Raw genomic sequence first — 16,480 nt, 5'->3', positions numbered from 1 at the left:
CCCTTGCCTTGTCTGTTTAACATGGCACTTCTTATTTTTATGGATAACAGGGTCCATCACTGTCAAGGTACCTGCCACTCTTAAAGCTTATCTGCAGTTATCTGGAAGCAACGTTGAGGTGAGCCCAGAGATCCGGTTGCAGGATATCCAGAATGCATCCAGAGAGGGCCACGAAACTCTGATCGGTGAGGCTTGTCTTGCACTGTCACCCTAACAGAACTTTGCTTTTACTGATGAATCTAATTTTTATATAATTTATATGCTTACCAATATTTGGTCAAGCCTGTAGCTTTTTCCTGGAATAAATTCAAGTATGTTCGAGATTTCTCGTCATTGCTAGCCTCATCTGCAGTTAACACAGGTCCCTTTTCATTTTTTAAATGCGGATGAGACAGGAGGAGGGAATTAGGGTCTTGAGCGTGGAGGAGCAATCATGCAATCTGCTTCTGGGTACCACTAGGTGGGCCATTTTCGCAGCACCGAAAAATGAAGACCACAAAGGATGCTGGTTTGCATGAAATATGCATGTGCTAATGTATAGGTATAAATGGAAACTTAGAAACAACTACTATAATTTAAATAGAAATAGAATACATCTCTCTATAGTGGGGGACCAGATGATCTATGTGCCTGCTCAGTCCACTCTCCAGATGCTTTTGATGGGCAACTTCAAGGCCCCTGCCCTCCTTCCTTAGGGTTCTTTTTCTTTAAACTGGAGTTGGACCTTCCAGCCCTTCCAATTGAGGATGTTTCCAAATAGAGGACTGGCCTCTGTCAAATAGGACACATGGGGTTGTAGTCAATGTTAGTCTTATTTAGAGTAGACCCGTTGGAATGAATGAAATGTGTAAGTTAATCACATTTAAACTTAAGTCCCATTCATTTCAATGGGTCTACTCTATGTAGGACTAGCATTGGATGCTGCCCATGGCCACCTTGTTAACCACATTTACGAGATCAAGTAACATTGTATCTGTGCCTGCCAACTCAGTGTGATGAAGAATGGTATTCATCATAGAGATTCTAAGTACAGAATGTGCGCAGTCATGCTTGAACTGCACAAAACACTGAAAGCTTTTGGGGAAAAAGACTTCCTTTGCTAAACGGAAAATTCCCGTGCCGCAGAACTCTACCCATTTTAGCTATTTTAGGCTTCCGAACCAAGAGGTTATTTCACAAATAACGAGCTTTTGGGGAAATGGCTAAAATTATACATCTCTGGGGATCATTTTCTCTGATGGGAAGAAGGAAAGAATTGATTATTAAGACCTATTTTAGACTTGTCTAATGTAATCTGCTCTGTTTTTAATGTTCTTTGGGGATGAAGCACTCCAGAAACAATAGAAGTACTAGCATGAATCCAAAATCTGCCTTGCTTGCTATAGGAAAAGAACGCATAAGAAACACTACTGAACATTGGTTGACTTTTATAAATTTCAGGTTTCCAAGGAATCGAAGGCCAATAAAATAATAGTATAAATACTGCAATACAATAAAAGAATAGACATATGTGAAAAACTTCAGTGCAACTTTTCAGTCTAGTACTAAATATCCTTTTTGTACTCTACATTTCTGTGAAATGCTAGTGTAGATTATTTCCCTTTGGAAGGCAAATAACATGTTCCCTGGCGAACAATGGGATAGAGAGATTTATTATTTATTATTATTTATTTATATAGCACCATCAGTGTACATGGTGCTGTACAGAGTAAAACAATAAAATAGCAAGACCCTGCCACATAGACTTACATTCTAATAAAATCACAATAAAACAATAAGAAGGGGAAGAGAATGAACCAAACAGGCACAGGGGAGAGTAAAACTAACAATATAAAAGTAAGGTCAAAATCAAGTTCTAAAAGCTTTAGAAAAAAGAAAAGTTTTCAGCTGAGCTTTAAAAACTTTAATTGAACTTGTGGTCCGCAAATGGATTTTACCATTGAGTCAAGAATTCTGGTTAGTATCTTGCATTTTCAGATCCATATGCCACATCAAATATACCACATACATTCTTCTTATATCAAGGGATTGACATGGATTCTACTCACGCAGGCAAACTGTAACCGCAAACTATGCATTGGGGGATTTTGTTTCTGCATGCACTTGCATTTCATTCTAATTTAAACAGGCTTGGTCAACATAAATCTATAAAGTCACAATCCAATACAGAAGGCCATGTGAGATACAGAAAGCAGGGTTGACCATGGATTATTAGTCCTAGGGAGGCCCACTTCTCGCTAGCTCTCTCCTTACCTTGTAGTCTTTCAAATTCATGTATTTAATATTTATTAACATTTATATTGTGCCTTATTTGTTAAAGAGCCATGAAAGCGGTGTGCAACCATTTTGAAGACTTCCTTATTTAAGAATGTGCTTGGGTTGATGAAGGTGATTGAAAATGTACTTGATGTTCTCTTTCTGGCTTTCTCTTGATTGTTTTTAATTGGTTTGAATGAATAGTGTGCTTTGAGAGCCTGCAGGATGCGAATTTTAGAAATAAATAAGAATGTGATCTGACTGCTGCATCCCATCTGCCAGAAGGAACAATAGAAATTCTGGAGTGGGAGGGGAGGCACCCTGAGGCCCAGGGTCTAATTTTGAAGGCCCGCTGCATGCAATCTGTTCAGATCTCTGGCCAGAGCAATCTTTCCCTGCCCTGGCAGCCTCACTGCTTGGGCAGGAAAAGAAAAGAGAACGGTAGGAAGAGACAGAAGAAGAAGTGGCAGAAACAGAAAGAAAAAGGATGACCCACCGACTTTTGTCTCCGGACCTGCCCACCACTGGCACGGCCCTGCTCACCGCCAAAATGCAACCCCTGACAAATTATCCATAAAAGGATGCGACCTTTGATAACAAAACGAAACAAAAGTTTGCCAACCCCTCTTGTAAAGAAAACCTAATTTCGTCTGGAAACGGCCTTGGTCACTCTGCTAGATGACCTGCACTGGAAATTGGTTGGTGGGAATGCCTCCCCTTTAGTTCTGTTGGACCTATTAGCGGTGTTTGATGCCATCAACCATGGTATCCTTCTGGGCCTCTGCTCGGTTGGGCTTAGGAGGCATGTGTCCTTCTTGGATGGTCGATCCCAGAAGGTACTACTGGGGGATTTCTGATTGGTTGCAGCAAAAATATGAGTTGCCAAATATCAGAAACAAACTCAGTCACCATCCGTTTAACTGTGATTTATATAAACTATGAAGTATGGCTATTATAATGAAGTTGATATTTGATTAACTTCAGGAAAGTGCTTTGGTGTAAAATGACATGATTCCAGTTCAGAGGTGTTGTTAAATTATGAGCTACAGCAAGCCTTGGGCTCACATGCTCCTCGGGCCCTCCTTTCTCTTCTTTATGACTAAAGTCAGGAAACTCTGGTTAATTTAAACTATGGTGAGTGAACAAGCCAGAATCATAAACCATGTTTCATTTTGGCCCACAGGATGGATGTGGCCCACAGGAGGCCCCCATCCAGCCTCTGCCCTTATCTCATATTTCCCCTCCTCCCTCCCATGATGTCATTGATGATTGGTGACAATGGAGGCTTGTAAAAGCTTAATGACAGGAAGGAGGGTCACTTCTGAGCATGGAAGGGCTAGTCCTCTTCAACCCTGCAACCTCCCTTGAAAGCTTTTCCCTTCCCCCCTTTATTTAAACTTTAAATCTTTTTTTTTTTTTTTTTTTTTTAAATCTCATTGCAGCATGTGAGGAGCGATGTACTGGAGAGAGTTTGCTGTTCAGGAGGGAAGGAATAAACTCCCCTATCTCCAATGCTCTAAGCACACACCCCTGAAAAATCATCCCTCCCCCACTGAAATTGGGCTTTTAGAAAGCCTCCATTGCCACCAATTGCATTTTTATTACAGTTGAGGAGGGGTGATATGAATATCTGAGTGAATGGGGTGTTGGTAATCACGTTGGGGCTGCATGTCAGCAGTGGGGTGCCCCTCCCACTTTGGAGTGTGGCCCCACCCACTGCTGGCATGTGGGCCCTGCCATCGAATCTCAGGTTGAAATGGTTGCACCATTCATGATATAAACTAATCAGTCTTCCCGGGTCCAGATGCAATGGGGAACTCCGATTAGTTTGCAGTCTATGTCTTCAGCACGTGAGAGGATGCGGGGGGTGGGAGCTGACGGCTCACCTCGGTTTGCCCATGTAACTATATTTCAATTGGCTGTGGGGAGGGAATTTTAATTTGGGGGGGGGCAATACTGAATGCAATCTAATTTTATTGTTGCCTTTAGGGATGCCCGTCAGCCTCCGAATTCGGAGGCTGACAGGCATCCTATGCAGAATGGGAGATACGGGCATCCTTTATCTCCACCTTTGTACTCCTCCCACCCTGCACTTTTACTAGCCATTTAGTTGAGGCGTCGTGGGGGGGAGGGAAGGAGGCTCAGGACAGCTGGGGATAGTTCGTATCCCCACTTTCCCAGGCCCCACTGGCACGTCCCCTTTCCTTCCTCTGACATCTTTGCAACCTCACAGGGGAAGCCAGTGCAGTTGTTTCCACACTGGCTGGGAGGGGAAGTGAGTGGGGAGCTCTGGGTCTGAGGTCGGAGCACTGTCTCCAACCTTGGGTTCAGGAATCCGAAATATCCTATGCCCCCCTTCAGACGCTATGGCCAAGGCAGGTCTTAAGTAGCTGTTCATGGATCTCCTATTTCCTACCCTTTATCTTATGTTTTCCAACCAAGCAATTTTGTTTCCTTATTAACACAAAGCTCTTGCAAAAATTTTAACTCCCCAATTTCATTTGCAGGGTCATGGATTGAGTCCTTCACTCATTGTAGATAAACTTTGTGTTGTTGATGTTTCTAATGTGTCCCATTACGCTGCATGTTTGCTGATGGTTAAAATATCTTGACCTTTTTATGTCACTGTGAAAGAATGTCCCTCTTAAGAATGAGGGAGCAACTTGGCCTTCTCTTGTTTTTGTAAGGATGGCCCTGAAGTGCAGCTAAATATTCTGTAGTCTTCAGATCAACAAAGAGAAACATATTGTACTGCCATTATACAAATCTATGGTACCACCACACTTAGAATACTGTGTACAGTTCTGGTCACCACACCTAAAAAAGGATATTATAGAGCTGGAAAAAGGGCAGAAAAGGGCAACTCAAATGATGAAGGGGCTGGAGCATCTCCCCTATGAGGGAAGGTGACATCAACTGGGATTGTTTAGCTTGGAAAAAGGGAAGCTAAGGGGAGACATGATAGAAGTGTACAAAATTAGGCATGGTATGGAGAATGTGGACAGGGAGACATTTTTTTCTTCCTCCCAAAATACTAGAACCTGGGGTCATCCCATGAAGCAGATTGGTGGGAGATTCCGGACAAATAGAAGGAAGTACTTCTTCACGCAGTGCATAGTTAAATTATGGAACTCAGTACCATAAGATGTAGTGATGGCCACCAATCTGGACGGCTTTAAAAGAGGTTTAAATAAATTCCTGGAGGCAAAGGCTATCCATGGCTACTAGCCCTGTTGGCTGTGTGCTATCTCCAGTATTCAAGGCAATAAGCCTGTGCGCATCAGTTACTGGGGAACATGGGCGGGAGGGTGCTGTTGCACCATGTCCTGCTCGTTCATTCCTGGCCGATGGCTGGTTGGCCACTGTGTGAACAGAGTGCTGGACTAGACGGACCCTTGGTCTGATCCAGCATGGTGCTTCTTATGTCCTTATTGTAGAGAATTTTGTTTTGGAAAATTAAGTTAGCAAACGTAAAAATAAACCAGCAGCAGTAACAGCAGCAGCAGAGAATCCTTTGGACCATTTAGCATAGAGCCTTCCCAGAGGCGAGTGCAAGAAACTAACCAGGCATTCTGCATTCCTTCTCCCAGAAGTTCTGGGGCAAAGATACTGTATATCTTAGACTCCATATATCAGTAGGGAGACAGGCTGTGTAAATTACATGCTTGGCAGCTACATTTGGACAGGCAGAAAGAGCAAGAAAGCAATTTACAACCGTTTTTATGCTGCTTTATAAATCTCAGCAGTGTAGTAATTGCAAATTAAAAAATGGATTCTCCCACCTATATTTAGTTAGCATCCTGTTCATATATACTCCAGAGAAAATGGGAAGTTTAGCCAAGGCAGTTTCATGCATGGATGTATCTCCTGCCTTTTATTGCTGTAGCTCATGTTCTTTTCTTTTTTTATTGTATATCATATGATTTTGTAATATATTTTGTTTACTGCCCTTTTATAATAAGATGAAGAGCAGTATATATATATTTACTTTAATAAAGAAAAATCGTAATTTAAGGTGTACAATTATATAAAGTAGATGGCTTCACAAGCTTTAAAGCGCTTTTTCCTGAGAGAAATTGAATAACTACAAAGAAAGAGGAAAATGTTTTATTGACCTCTTTGAAACAACACCAGTTGTCATGTAGTTGTAAGTATGGATACACTTTTAAGGTTGTGGGAACACATTAAACATTTACTCCCCCAAAACAAAAAAGTAGTGACAAAACACTCCAGCAATGCATTGAGTGATAGGACTTTACTCTATAGCAACAGTCATCACAGTATAAGACCAAGTCAGCCACGGACCTCTGTACTGATGCACTTCACCAACCCTTAGCACAAACTTAAGGAACGGGCAAACTTTCCATACATTAACCACTTGAGTCAGTTGGCTGTCAGTATTCACCCTTTATATAGCTGGTGCTGGGGTTAGTACCAGACCTACCATAAAGTCTGGTGTTACGGAAAACCAAAATGTCAACAGAGTCCGGGAAACATGGCAACTTGTATGGTTGCAGCATGGATGGGGGAGATTTTGTTTCTGCCATTAACTCGATCAGGATTGGGAGCTGGGGGTGAGGGCTGAATTGTACCCCACTAGGCCCTTCGCAAGCTGGGTCACGTGAGTTAGTGTGACCACGTGCACTGACATCGTTGCTTCAGCCATCCTGCCTTTCTTCTTGCTGAAAGAGGCAGAGCGTTCCATGCCTCTCTCAGCACAGAGAAAGGAAACGTTTCTACAGCAGCCTTTTTCCCTGGGATCGTCCCAAGGGACCTTTTTCCCAAGGGACCCCTCCATTTGCCTGGGAATAATCCGTAGGTGTAGAAAGGGCCAGGGACTCGGCTGGCACGAGGAGGAGGAGCTGCACCTCTCGGCACTGGTTGAGTCCATGGCTTTGCCTGCCATGCACCTTCCCCCATAGGTGATGGTGGAACATGCTAAGTAAGGGAAATCTCCTAGCTATCTCCAAACACAGTTTCCTCTCCTCGACTATTACCCAGCCTCCAGGCCAGGAAGGGGTGCTTGGAGGTTAGGAGTGGGTGGTGCAACCTCTGTTGGCGAGATGGGGAGCCACCTAGATTCCAGTACCACCTAGATTCTAGTGCCATCAAATGGCAGTGGCACCTACAAATGCATTCATATTACAAACACATTGTGTTACATAGAACCGCAGCCCACGTGTTTTTCAGACGTCTCCCTTGTCCTAGACCTAAGTTTACATCTACACAGTCAGGGCATGATCCACCAGATGAAGAGTGCTGCACCAACGCTCAGAGGGATTGACATAGAGTTCAGTGGCGATCTTGTGCTCCAACCCACAGAGGACGGACGCATCATAGCAACCAGGATATTATTGGGGTGATGAGGTCTGTGTGTACTTTCCCATCTCCGTTCGGCCCTTCTCACCCCCAGTGCAATTAATTGAACTCTGAGCTTTGAAGCTGCCACAGAAAGGGTGATGTTATTAATGTTACACAAAGGCTTTTGTGAGCGCTTCAGAAAGGTGCTCGTCTGCACCAGCGCCTATTCCCATTTCTCACACTTGACTAAATTCTGGGAATGTCTCCAGTTCTTTTTCTTTAAACATAGAACTCCTGGCCATCACTCAAGTGTAGGTGAAAAACGTCTACAGCTGAAATTTGATTCCTGGGAAAGCTTCCCTGGATAGCATTTTTTCATTTACTAAATATTTTGGATGGAAAAAGCCAGGTCCTAAGGACATCACATTATACTGAATTTTAAACCGGGGATAGCTTTTAGATGTAAAAACAAAATAAGCAGACACGTTTCATGGGTATTCCATGCATTGTCTTCTGCATTGTCATTTGCATTGTCTTCTGTTTGGTGGCAGAGCAAATCTTACATCCATAGGGAAAAAGAATGTTATTCAAATACAGTAATGTCCCCAGTTTTACATTTTGTGGATTAAATAAATAGCTTGGGCCATTTTGCCTGAGTGGTATGCTAGCTTTACCTCTTCCAAGGTCAGTCCACTATCTAATTATTAGAGTCTAATGGGCTACACTCATAAGAGTATGAGTAATTTCAAAAGAAAATTCCTGGGGGAAGAAAAGATGCCTAAAATAAATGCTTTCCTTGTACACAATTTTAGCTTAAGCAAATGTGCTAGACAGTTTTATACAGATAACATCTTTCCAACTTAGCTTTAAAAAGCCTTTGCTGGAGTCCCAGCTGCAGTAACTTCTTGAATGCAGTTCTGCTTTGCTTACCCCTTGTGCTCTAATTCTAGATGCTGAAAATAGATTTTTGGAAGATGGCTTTGAAAACGAGATTAAAACATAAAAGCCCTTGGATTCCAGTTTGTATAGAGTGACCTTTGGTTTTCATTTCAGGAAACAGATGCTCGTGTGTTGTTGTCTTCACCTAACTCTTCATTGCTAGAGTGGTTTTGAAAAAAATATGCCGGAGGGTGGGGGGAAATTGCTCAACATGTGAGGCTATAAAAATGAACAAAATGTTAATATTCAAGAAAAATGAGTAAAAACAATATTGTAGCACAGCTATGTAAATCCATGGAGTACTTGGATGTCAAGTAGATATGGGAAGCGTATGTTGAATGGCAAAAGAAATTATTTGAGATATGAAATGGGCCTTTGAGGGAAAGTTAAACATTAGTAGAAAAGGAAATGGATGAGTGGATATGCCTCAGCTGGACTGCTCCCCCCCCCCCCCCCCCGCCACAAGGCTGCATCACACCACTGCCCTGTGGGATTGAATCCAGGAGAAAGAGGAAAGCAGGCCGGCCTCGCTTCTGATGCGATGGTTTTGTTTGGTTTCCAATGCGTGGTGTGTGTTTTTAATGGCATCCATTGCATTTTGTAAACGTTCTGAGCCACTTTGAGGATGTGTCTATCTTCTTTCATTCCTCTTCAGTGCAAATATACATTAGATGCAGCCACAATTTTTAAAAGAAATCCTGTAAGGCAGACCCATGTGTAGAAATAGGTTTCTGTTCAGCAGCCGATTTGGGCGCAGATGCCTCTATCTGTGAGTACATCTCTTATCCACCCTGCTGCCCATATGGATTCCATTGAATTGTCTAGATCAGCCTTCCCCAACCTGGTGCCTTCCAGATGTGTTGGACTACAACTCCCACAATCCTTAGCCAGTTGACTGAAGATTGTCGGAGTTGTATCCTACATATCTGGAGGGCACCAGGTTGGGGAAGGTTGAGCTAGATGCAGTTTTTCAAGCCAGGGAGGATTAGGGATGGGAAAATCAGCTATGTTCAAGTCACCGAGGTTCTCCGAACTCCACAGATCATCTAGCTTCCATTTTCGATTGAGATCTGTTGGTTGTTGTTTTTTTCATTTGGATGGAAAAAGTGCACATTTCAGTATACATTTTTTGAAAGTGCACTCAAGTGCACACTTTCCCCCATTGACTAAAGCATGGAAATGCACATTTTAATATGGTTATTTTTCTAAAGTATGCATTTTGTGAATGCAAGCTCAAAATATGCAAGCTTTCTCTAAAAATTGTTCCTCTTTATGTTCAGGGTTGCCAACAGAGCAAATTTGAATTAAAAATGAATTTTTCATGGTTCCCTAGGAGAAAAGCACGTATGGAGCTGATAACTGTCATATACCACTAGTTATACACCACGGTGAAGACCTTAATCAAAGTGCTGCTTAGAAATTTACATGGATACCAATTATTATTATTTGATTTATATTTCACTCTTTCTCTCCAGGAGCCCAGTGTAACCAATATTGGTTTTGTCCTGTTTTTAATCCACATTTCATTTTAAAGAATAGAGCCTGAAAAAAGCCCTTTCTTATTTTATGAACACAGTTTCATAAAAAAATAATCACGTGTTAAAGTATAAGGCACTGACCCATGTCTGTGAGATTCAGAGCTTACCAGATGGAACATGACACGGAAGACCTCTTTTTCAAGTTTCTGTAAATGTAGTTGATGGCTTTTTAATCTAATTAAAGAAGGTCTGTATGTCGGAGGTGGATGCGAGGTCACTTTCATGCAATTGTTCCAGTCAAAATCCCCATTCCATTTCAGAAGAGGAGAAAACTCTGCACATATGCAGGCATTTCTCGTTACACGTATTAAAGGTTTCTCTTTCGCAGAAGAGGATTGGATGTGCGCAGTGCTCCAGACGCGTACAGATTTGCATTCACTGGCCAGGCATCATAGAAGTGTGAGGAGAGGTCTATATTTGCAATACAGCTGTGTTTTCATTTGCCAAGCACCCATAAGTCTGTGCTCTATTCCAAACTTCTTTTAAATACAGCCTGTGTGTGTATATGTAATGAGACTTGCTGGATCATGACCAAGTTGTTTAATTTCAGGGTTGAGGCTTTCAATTAGTTTACAAGCTGCTTGGTAAAAACTCCATGATCTGGCAGGGTTGCGGCAGGCTACACAAAAAGATGAGTACTCCTTGCCTTGTACAAGTATCATTAAGACATGGAGTAATACCTTAGCAGGAATAAGCTTAACTGCATACTTCTCAAGCAACAACATGCTTTTACTTCAGATCAGAGTAGAGTATTTTGCTGACCTGAGAGTATTTGTTGTTTATTGCATTTCTATACAGTAAGCCTATGTACTACAGTTGCTGGGGAACATGGGTGGAAGGGTGCTGTGGTGCCGTATCCTGCTTGGTTGGCCACTGTGTGAACAGAGCGCTGGACTAGATGGACCCTTGGTCTGATCCAGCCGGGCTCTTCTTAGGTTCTTATACCGCCCAATAGCCAAAGCTCTATAGAGTACATACTACACATTGTTAATACTATGTAAGCCTCCTGGTTCTGTAATGGCAATTAATTATGTCTGTTAGGATTAGTAGGTATGAAAGTGTGAGAAACTACCCTTTTACCATTGTTTTATTTCTCCTGACCATGAATTCCCTCACTTTTGAGTGACTGCAGAAGTCAACAGTTACTGGTTTTGTTAAGGCCAGTAAGACAGTTATGATATTTTTAGTGTTTTTTCCTGAAGATAGTGAATAAATTCTACATTAAATAAACCTCCATCTTTTGTGAGCCCGGTTCTCCTTAAACCGTGCGGGAATATTTAAGAACATAAAAAGTGCCACGCTGGATCAGACCAAGCGTCCATCTAGTCCAGCACTCTGTTCACACAGTGGCCAACCAGCTGTCAACAAGAGACTCACAAGCAGGACATGAGTGCAACAGCACCCTCCCACCCATGTTCCCCAGCAACTGGTGCGGATAGGTTTCTTTATTTTGCAACAAGTAATATTAAACTTTTCAAAAAGGCCATCTCCAGTACTGGGCATGTTTATTTATAAAACTTCCATATTGCTTTTTAACCAGCACGTCCAAAGCTGTATACAATTAAACTAATAAAAAAATTAAAATCTCAGTAAAAAACAAGAATTTAAACTTGGACTGTAAAGGAATATACAAAATCCATATATTATGCAGGTTTAAGGCAATGCAGGCTTTATGGCAAAGGTTGTTGAATTTTTTAGTTTCTAGCCAGGACATAGGGTGGCAGTAAATAGTATGTCAATGACAGTATTGAGACATTTACAAGTAATGGTGGATTGATGGGCAAGAGTCAAACTAGACATTACATGGAGCTGCATGAAACATTACTCCTATAAACATTTTATTTAATTAAAAGCAGCTTTTTGAGAGTGTAGAGCAGAGGAAATGATTAACCCTTTCCCTGCTGGCTTTCTTCCCATTTCATATCACCCCCCCCCACCCTCCCCACAAGTTTCAAATGTGTGTTTGCCTTCACCAGCACACACTTAAAACTTCACAGGAAGAAAAATCTGCTTGGGCAATTTGAAGTGAAAATGGCTGTCAAGGAAGTGGGTAAGCATCTCGCACATCACTCTTCACCTTTTCCCAAAGCTGCTTTTGGTTTAACTTGGGGGTGGGGGATGGGTTAGGCCACTGGGGCAATATATATTTATTTATTTATTTATTACATTTATATACCGCACCATAGCCAAAGCTCTCTTACTGAGAGGTAAGAGATATTGAGCACATCTGGGCATATCTAATTCAGCCCTACTGTGGCCACTGACACAAAAGTGGTTCAGCTGTTCCCAGCAACCAGAGACTACCTCAGTGACAAACTGTATGGTGACCAATTGAAGCTTTCTGCTTCTACGGAGTTGGCATTAGGGAAAGTCCATGTTTCTAAAATCACTGAATATCAGTAGCTTCAGTTCGAAATGTAATATTTCACCATAGTATTCTTCCCAAAAATCTATTCTGCTGACACTTTACTGAAATGAGTTATGGTACGAGGACAAGGAAAAATAAAACACAAAGCAGGATGTACCTTTTTTTAAATGTACTGATAATGTCCAATTAACTCCCCTTTTCATGAAGGTCAAAGCAATCTGTGTAGGAAAAAGGCCCAGGAGCAATGTGTGAAATTAACTAACTGAATGTTTTTCGTTTTTTTTCAGGCCAAATGAATCAAAAAGATGAAAAAGGAAAATGTATTAAAGCAGAGACACAAAATGGCACAGTGTACCTCAAAAGTCAAACCTGGTTCCAATCTGTGCAGTTGAAGGCACCATGATGGAGGAATAATCCTTCCTTCCTTAAATCAAGGAACAACAAAGAAGGATGACTGTGAAATTATGTTGGTCCTACTTTGCAGCGAATGTGTGGAATCTTACCCAATGTTTGTATGTACAATGCACTGATGCATGTTTTAGTGTTTCTGATTACTCTTTCTATGGCTTCAAATTACTACACGCTCAGGAATCATGGGGGGTGGGGGGAAATCTGATTCCTAATTTTTCTCTTAGAAATTCAGAATGGCCAAACTTTCAACAAACCCTGTACATTAAAAGCCTACGGAACCCAAACATATGTAAACAATTTTCATTTTTAACAGTCAGTGCACATTTTTCAGGATATCCTTTGGTTGAATTACTTAGTTTAGCGGGATCTACCTGTTTGTTTAGTAAGAAATCTACCAGTATGTTTTTCCTAACACAGCAAATAGCACCTTGGTGGAGCCATTTATAATGGCAGGAAAAGTCAGTAAGTCCCCGACTTTTCCAGCACAGAGCTTCTCAGGAAACACCCATGGTGGCTGCGAGGTGGCTGCTGCGTTGTATAACTGACACAGCACCACTGTGCAGCCACCATGCGGCTTTTAAGCTGTATTAACAGCCTCCTGTTTTTTCACCTGCCTTTCAGTCTAGCCCAGACAATGGTGCTGGTTAGATGGAGGAACAGTAAATGCCATTGCCTTCTAACTCACTGGTTCTCTATCTGCCAGGCAAGCAAGTAGCAGCAATGTTGAAAACAAGGATGAGGAACAGAGTAGCTGGTGACAATTATTATTGTATATTGTTGCCTGTGTGGGTGTGAGCGCGCACACAAATATCATGTGTGAGTTCAGGATTAGGGGCAGACTAAGGGGCCTACTAACCTTGATTCAGCCATATGTACCCTGTGTAGCTTTGAAGTTGTTTGCAAAGTGTCGTAAATATTAGAAGGTTGAATAAGGGGAAGCGCTTAGCCATGTAACTATAAGGACTCCATTGTTCTTTTTAAAATAGTGGAAGATCGCTCTTCTCTTAAAACAAGGTCCTATCATTTCAAAGTTGCGGGGTATAGTGTGAAGATATATAATGACCTTGCTGCAACCAAGGAGATCCATCGCTGGTCAGTAGATGAGAGGCTTGCCTGGGTACAGTACGTATGTTTTCTTACGTTCCATGATGCAAGTAAAAAATAATTATTTTTTCTTGAAGAACGTGTGTTTCATCTTTGTATTGTAGGTAATTTGGGACTGACTCACATGCAAACAGCCATTTCAGAGAAAAGACACAATTTATCTATGGAGTGTGCATGTATAAGTATCTAGAAACACATTTTGCCTTCATTAAAACCTAATTTCTTTTAAATACAGTAACATCTGGGAAATTCTAAGCATATTTATTTCATGTTTTTAAGCTTATATTGCAGGAAACTACATAGCATTGAAGTACAGACAAATAATGTTAGTTACTGGTACACAAAAATACATTCTGTTTTTCATGGATTGAACAAAAGCATAACATTTAATAGACTGTACGTGGGGTGGGGTGGGGGGAAGGTAACAATATTTGCCAGGAATATTCATGGTTACTATCTAATTAAAAACACTCTCCTTTAAAAGAAAATTGAACCACATTTTCTAATGGAAACAAAATGACGTTTTTCTTTTAGTTTTCAGACTTGAGAATTTTTAAAATATTATTTAGCTTCTAGTTTCCTGCTTGGGGGGGGGGCTGTTTCCTTCCGTGGAGGGTCTGCTGGATTCCAAACTTTTTTCCGATGGCGGGGAGGGGCTGGGGGATTCCAAGCCTTTCTCTGCTGTGCTCTGCGGAGGTATCGCTGTGCTGTGCCGAGGTTTCCTATGTTTCTTCACAGTGGATGACTCACTACTGGTATTGCGGAACCACAGAGGAGGGTCATCATCATTGTATTCATATTTCTGGAGTTTTGATATATTTTTTAAAATTGCTTGTCTGAAATAAAAACGTGTAAGATACTTAGAAAACCTTTGGAGGCCATCTCTTCGACAAAATATAAGCACCATATCAAATATATATGAGAGCCTAAAATTGGTTGCTTTTACTTCTCTGAGCTTCTCACATACTTTCATTGCTGCTATATAATGTTCATAGTGAATATGGCAGAAGTAATCAGTGTAAAAAGTACTACAGCCCCTGAGGGTCAAGCTAGACCTGGGGGGTGCCAGGTTGCCACCACATTAAACAAAAACCTGAATTTTCTCTGCTGCAGGATAACAGCAGCTAATCCTGATGGAGAGGGAGGGTGCAGGGTTTCTGGCGACTATTCAGCTCGCCGTGCCCACTCCCTGGCCTCTGTCCAGGCAGACAGTGACCAGTCATGGGTCTCCGTCCACCTGGGGAACATCGCCGCCGCAACACTGCAGCGAGGATAGACAGTGGATGCACCATATGCACTTTGCTCTTGCATAAAAGTCGGGGTAAGTCTCCAACTTTTTTAAGTTGCAGCTTCATGGGAAAGCCCTGCAATGGCTGCGAGGTGCTGCTGCACCTTATAATCAGGGCAGCACCCCCATGCCCCTTGGTGTTAGCTCTATGGATGCAATTAAAATGCACACTTTTAAAAATGTAAATAGCAGCTATGGGGCAGCCTGGGCAGCTTCAGAGCTCTGAAGGGGGGGGGAGGAGTTTGTCTCTCCCTGCTATAGTCTCAGCAAAAGTCAACCCACCACCACCGAAGGAGCTACTTGCATGACAAGAGCAGCTCCCGTTAGCACTAATGGAGGGCCAAACGAGACAAGATTCAATTCATGTACTATCTATTGTGTGAATGGATTTTAAAAAGTAAGTAGGTATGGGAGGTTAATCTGGATCAGGATCCTGATAGGGGGATTTAAGTTGTTCCTGGATCCAGATCAGACCTCTTATGTCTGCTGTTTGCACTGGAGAAAAAGATTGAACTAACTATGCAGTGTTGGACTGCTACCTGTGTGTTCATCTTGGTCATATCTCAGACCCTTCTCTTGGAACTCTCCTTCTTGACTTATAATACTCTTCTCTTGACTTTTCCCTGTTTACTGAGGTCTTCTGCTTTGAACTGGACTCTTGTTGAACTGATACAACCATGCTTGACTTTTTACCTATTTGCAGACATGCTTTCAGATTTGCTCCAGAATTGGCCCTAGAGCTGAGCCTGACCCAATCAAAGCAGAACCGTGCCATAACTGAGGAGGTAGGCATCACTCTCAGGGCAGTTCCCTATGGCCAATGGGATAGGTGTCAAAGACGTTGCAGGCATGCAAGGCAGAGCCAACATCACGCATGGGTATCCTGCTGCAGTGATGGGGAGCAATAGCTAAAATAACGTGATGTATTATCCCAGTCGTGTCTATGATAGGGGTAAGAGTGACACATGGATCATTATATGAAAAATAGCTGAAAGACCCGTTCCCACTTTGGTGATGATCTGTGATCCCGAGAGAAATGAGAGTGAGGGTGCTGATGGCAGAGTGGATCTTTCCAAACAGATCCCCAACCACGCCTCTCCGAGTAACCTGAGCACTTGAAGTAGCAGGCTTCTGGTAAACCATGGCAAGAGTTTTGGTATCTTCAACAAGGGGATTAACCATGGTGCGATGGAGACAGGCAGTGATCTTGCCTGAGTCCTCGTTCATTCAACGTTTGCTGGGTCTCTCCCTCTGAGGTAGACCTGACCATCTAGA

At 42.1% G+C, this 16,480-nt stretch overlaps 2 protein-coding genes across 2 annotated transcripts in view; one reads left to right on the top strand and one right to left on the bottom strand.

Moving 5' to 3' along the window:
* The window catches only part of FAM185A (family with sequence similarity 185 member A), a 50,960-nt gene extending 36,443 nt beyond the window's left edge, over positions 1–14,517 (top strand). Inside the window, exons 7-8 of the mRNA XM_063134198.1 lie at positions 51–185; positions 12,690–14,517. Of these exons, the coding sequence (XP_062990268.1) occupies positions 51–185; positions 12,690–12,805 (251 nt within the window). The 3' untranslated portion in view covers positions 12,806–14,517. The remainder of the gene's footprint in view (positions 1–50; positions 186–12,689) is intronic.
* Positions 14,483–16,480, bottom strand: part of FBXL13 (F-box and leucine rich repeat protein 13) — a 107,367-nt gene continuing 105,369 nt past the window's right edge. Inside the window, exon 21 of the mRNA XM_063135016.1 lies at positions 14,483–14,753. Coding sequence (XP_062991086.1) covers positions 14,483–14,753 — 271 coding nt within the window. The remainder of the gene's footprint in view (positions 14,754–16,480) is intronic.

This window comes from Elgaria multicarinata, chromosome 9 (assembly GCF_023053635.1).
Source record: "Elgaria multicarinata webbii isolate HBS135686 ecotype San Diego chromosome 9, rElgMul1.1.pri, whole genome shotgun sequence".
Taxonomy (NCBI): Eukaryota; Metazoa; Chordata; class Lepidosauria; order Squamata; family Anguidae; genus Elgaria; species Elgaria multicarinata.
Note: the sequence above shows the minus strand (reverse complement) of the source record. Positions and strands in the feature narration are given on the sequence as shown.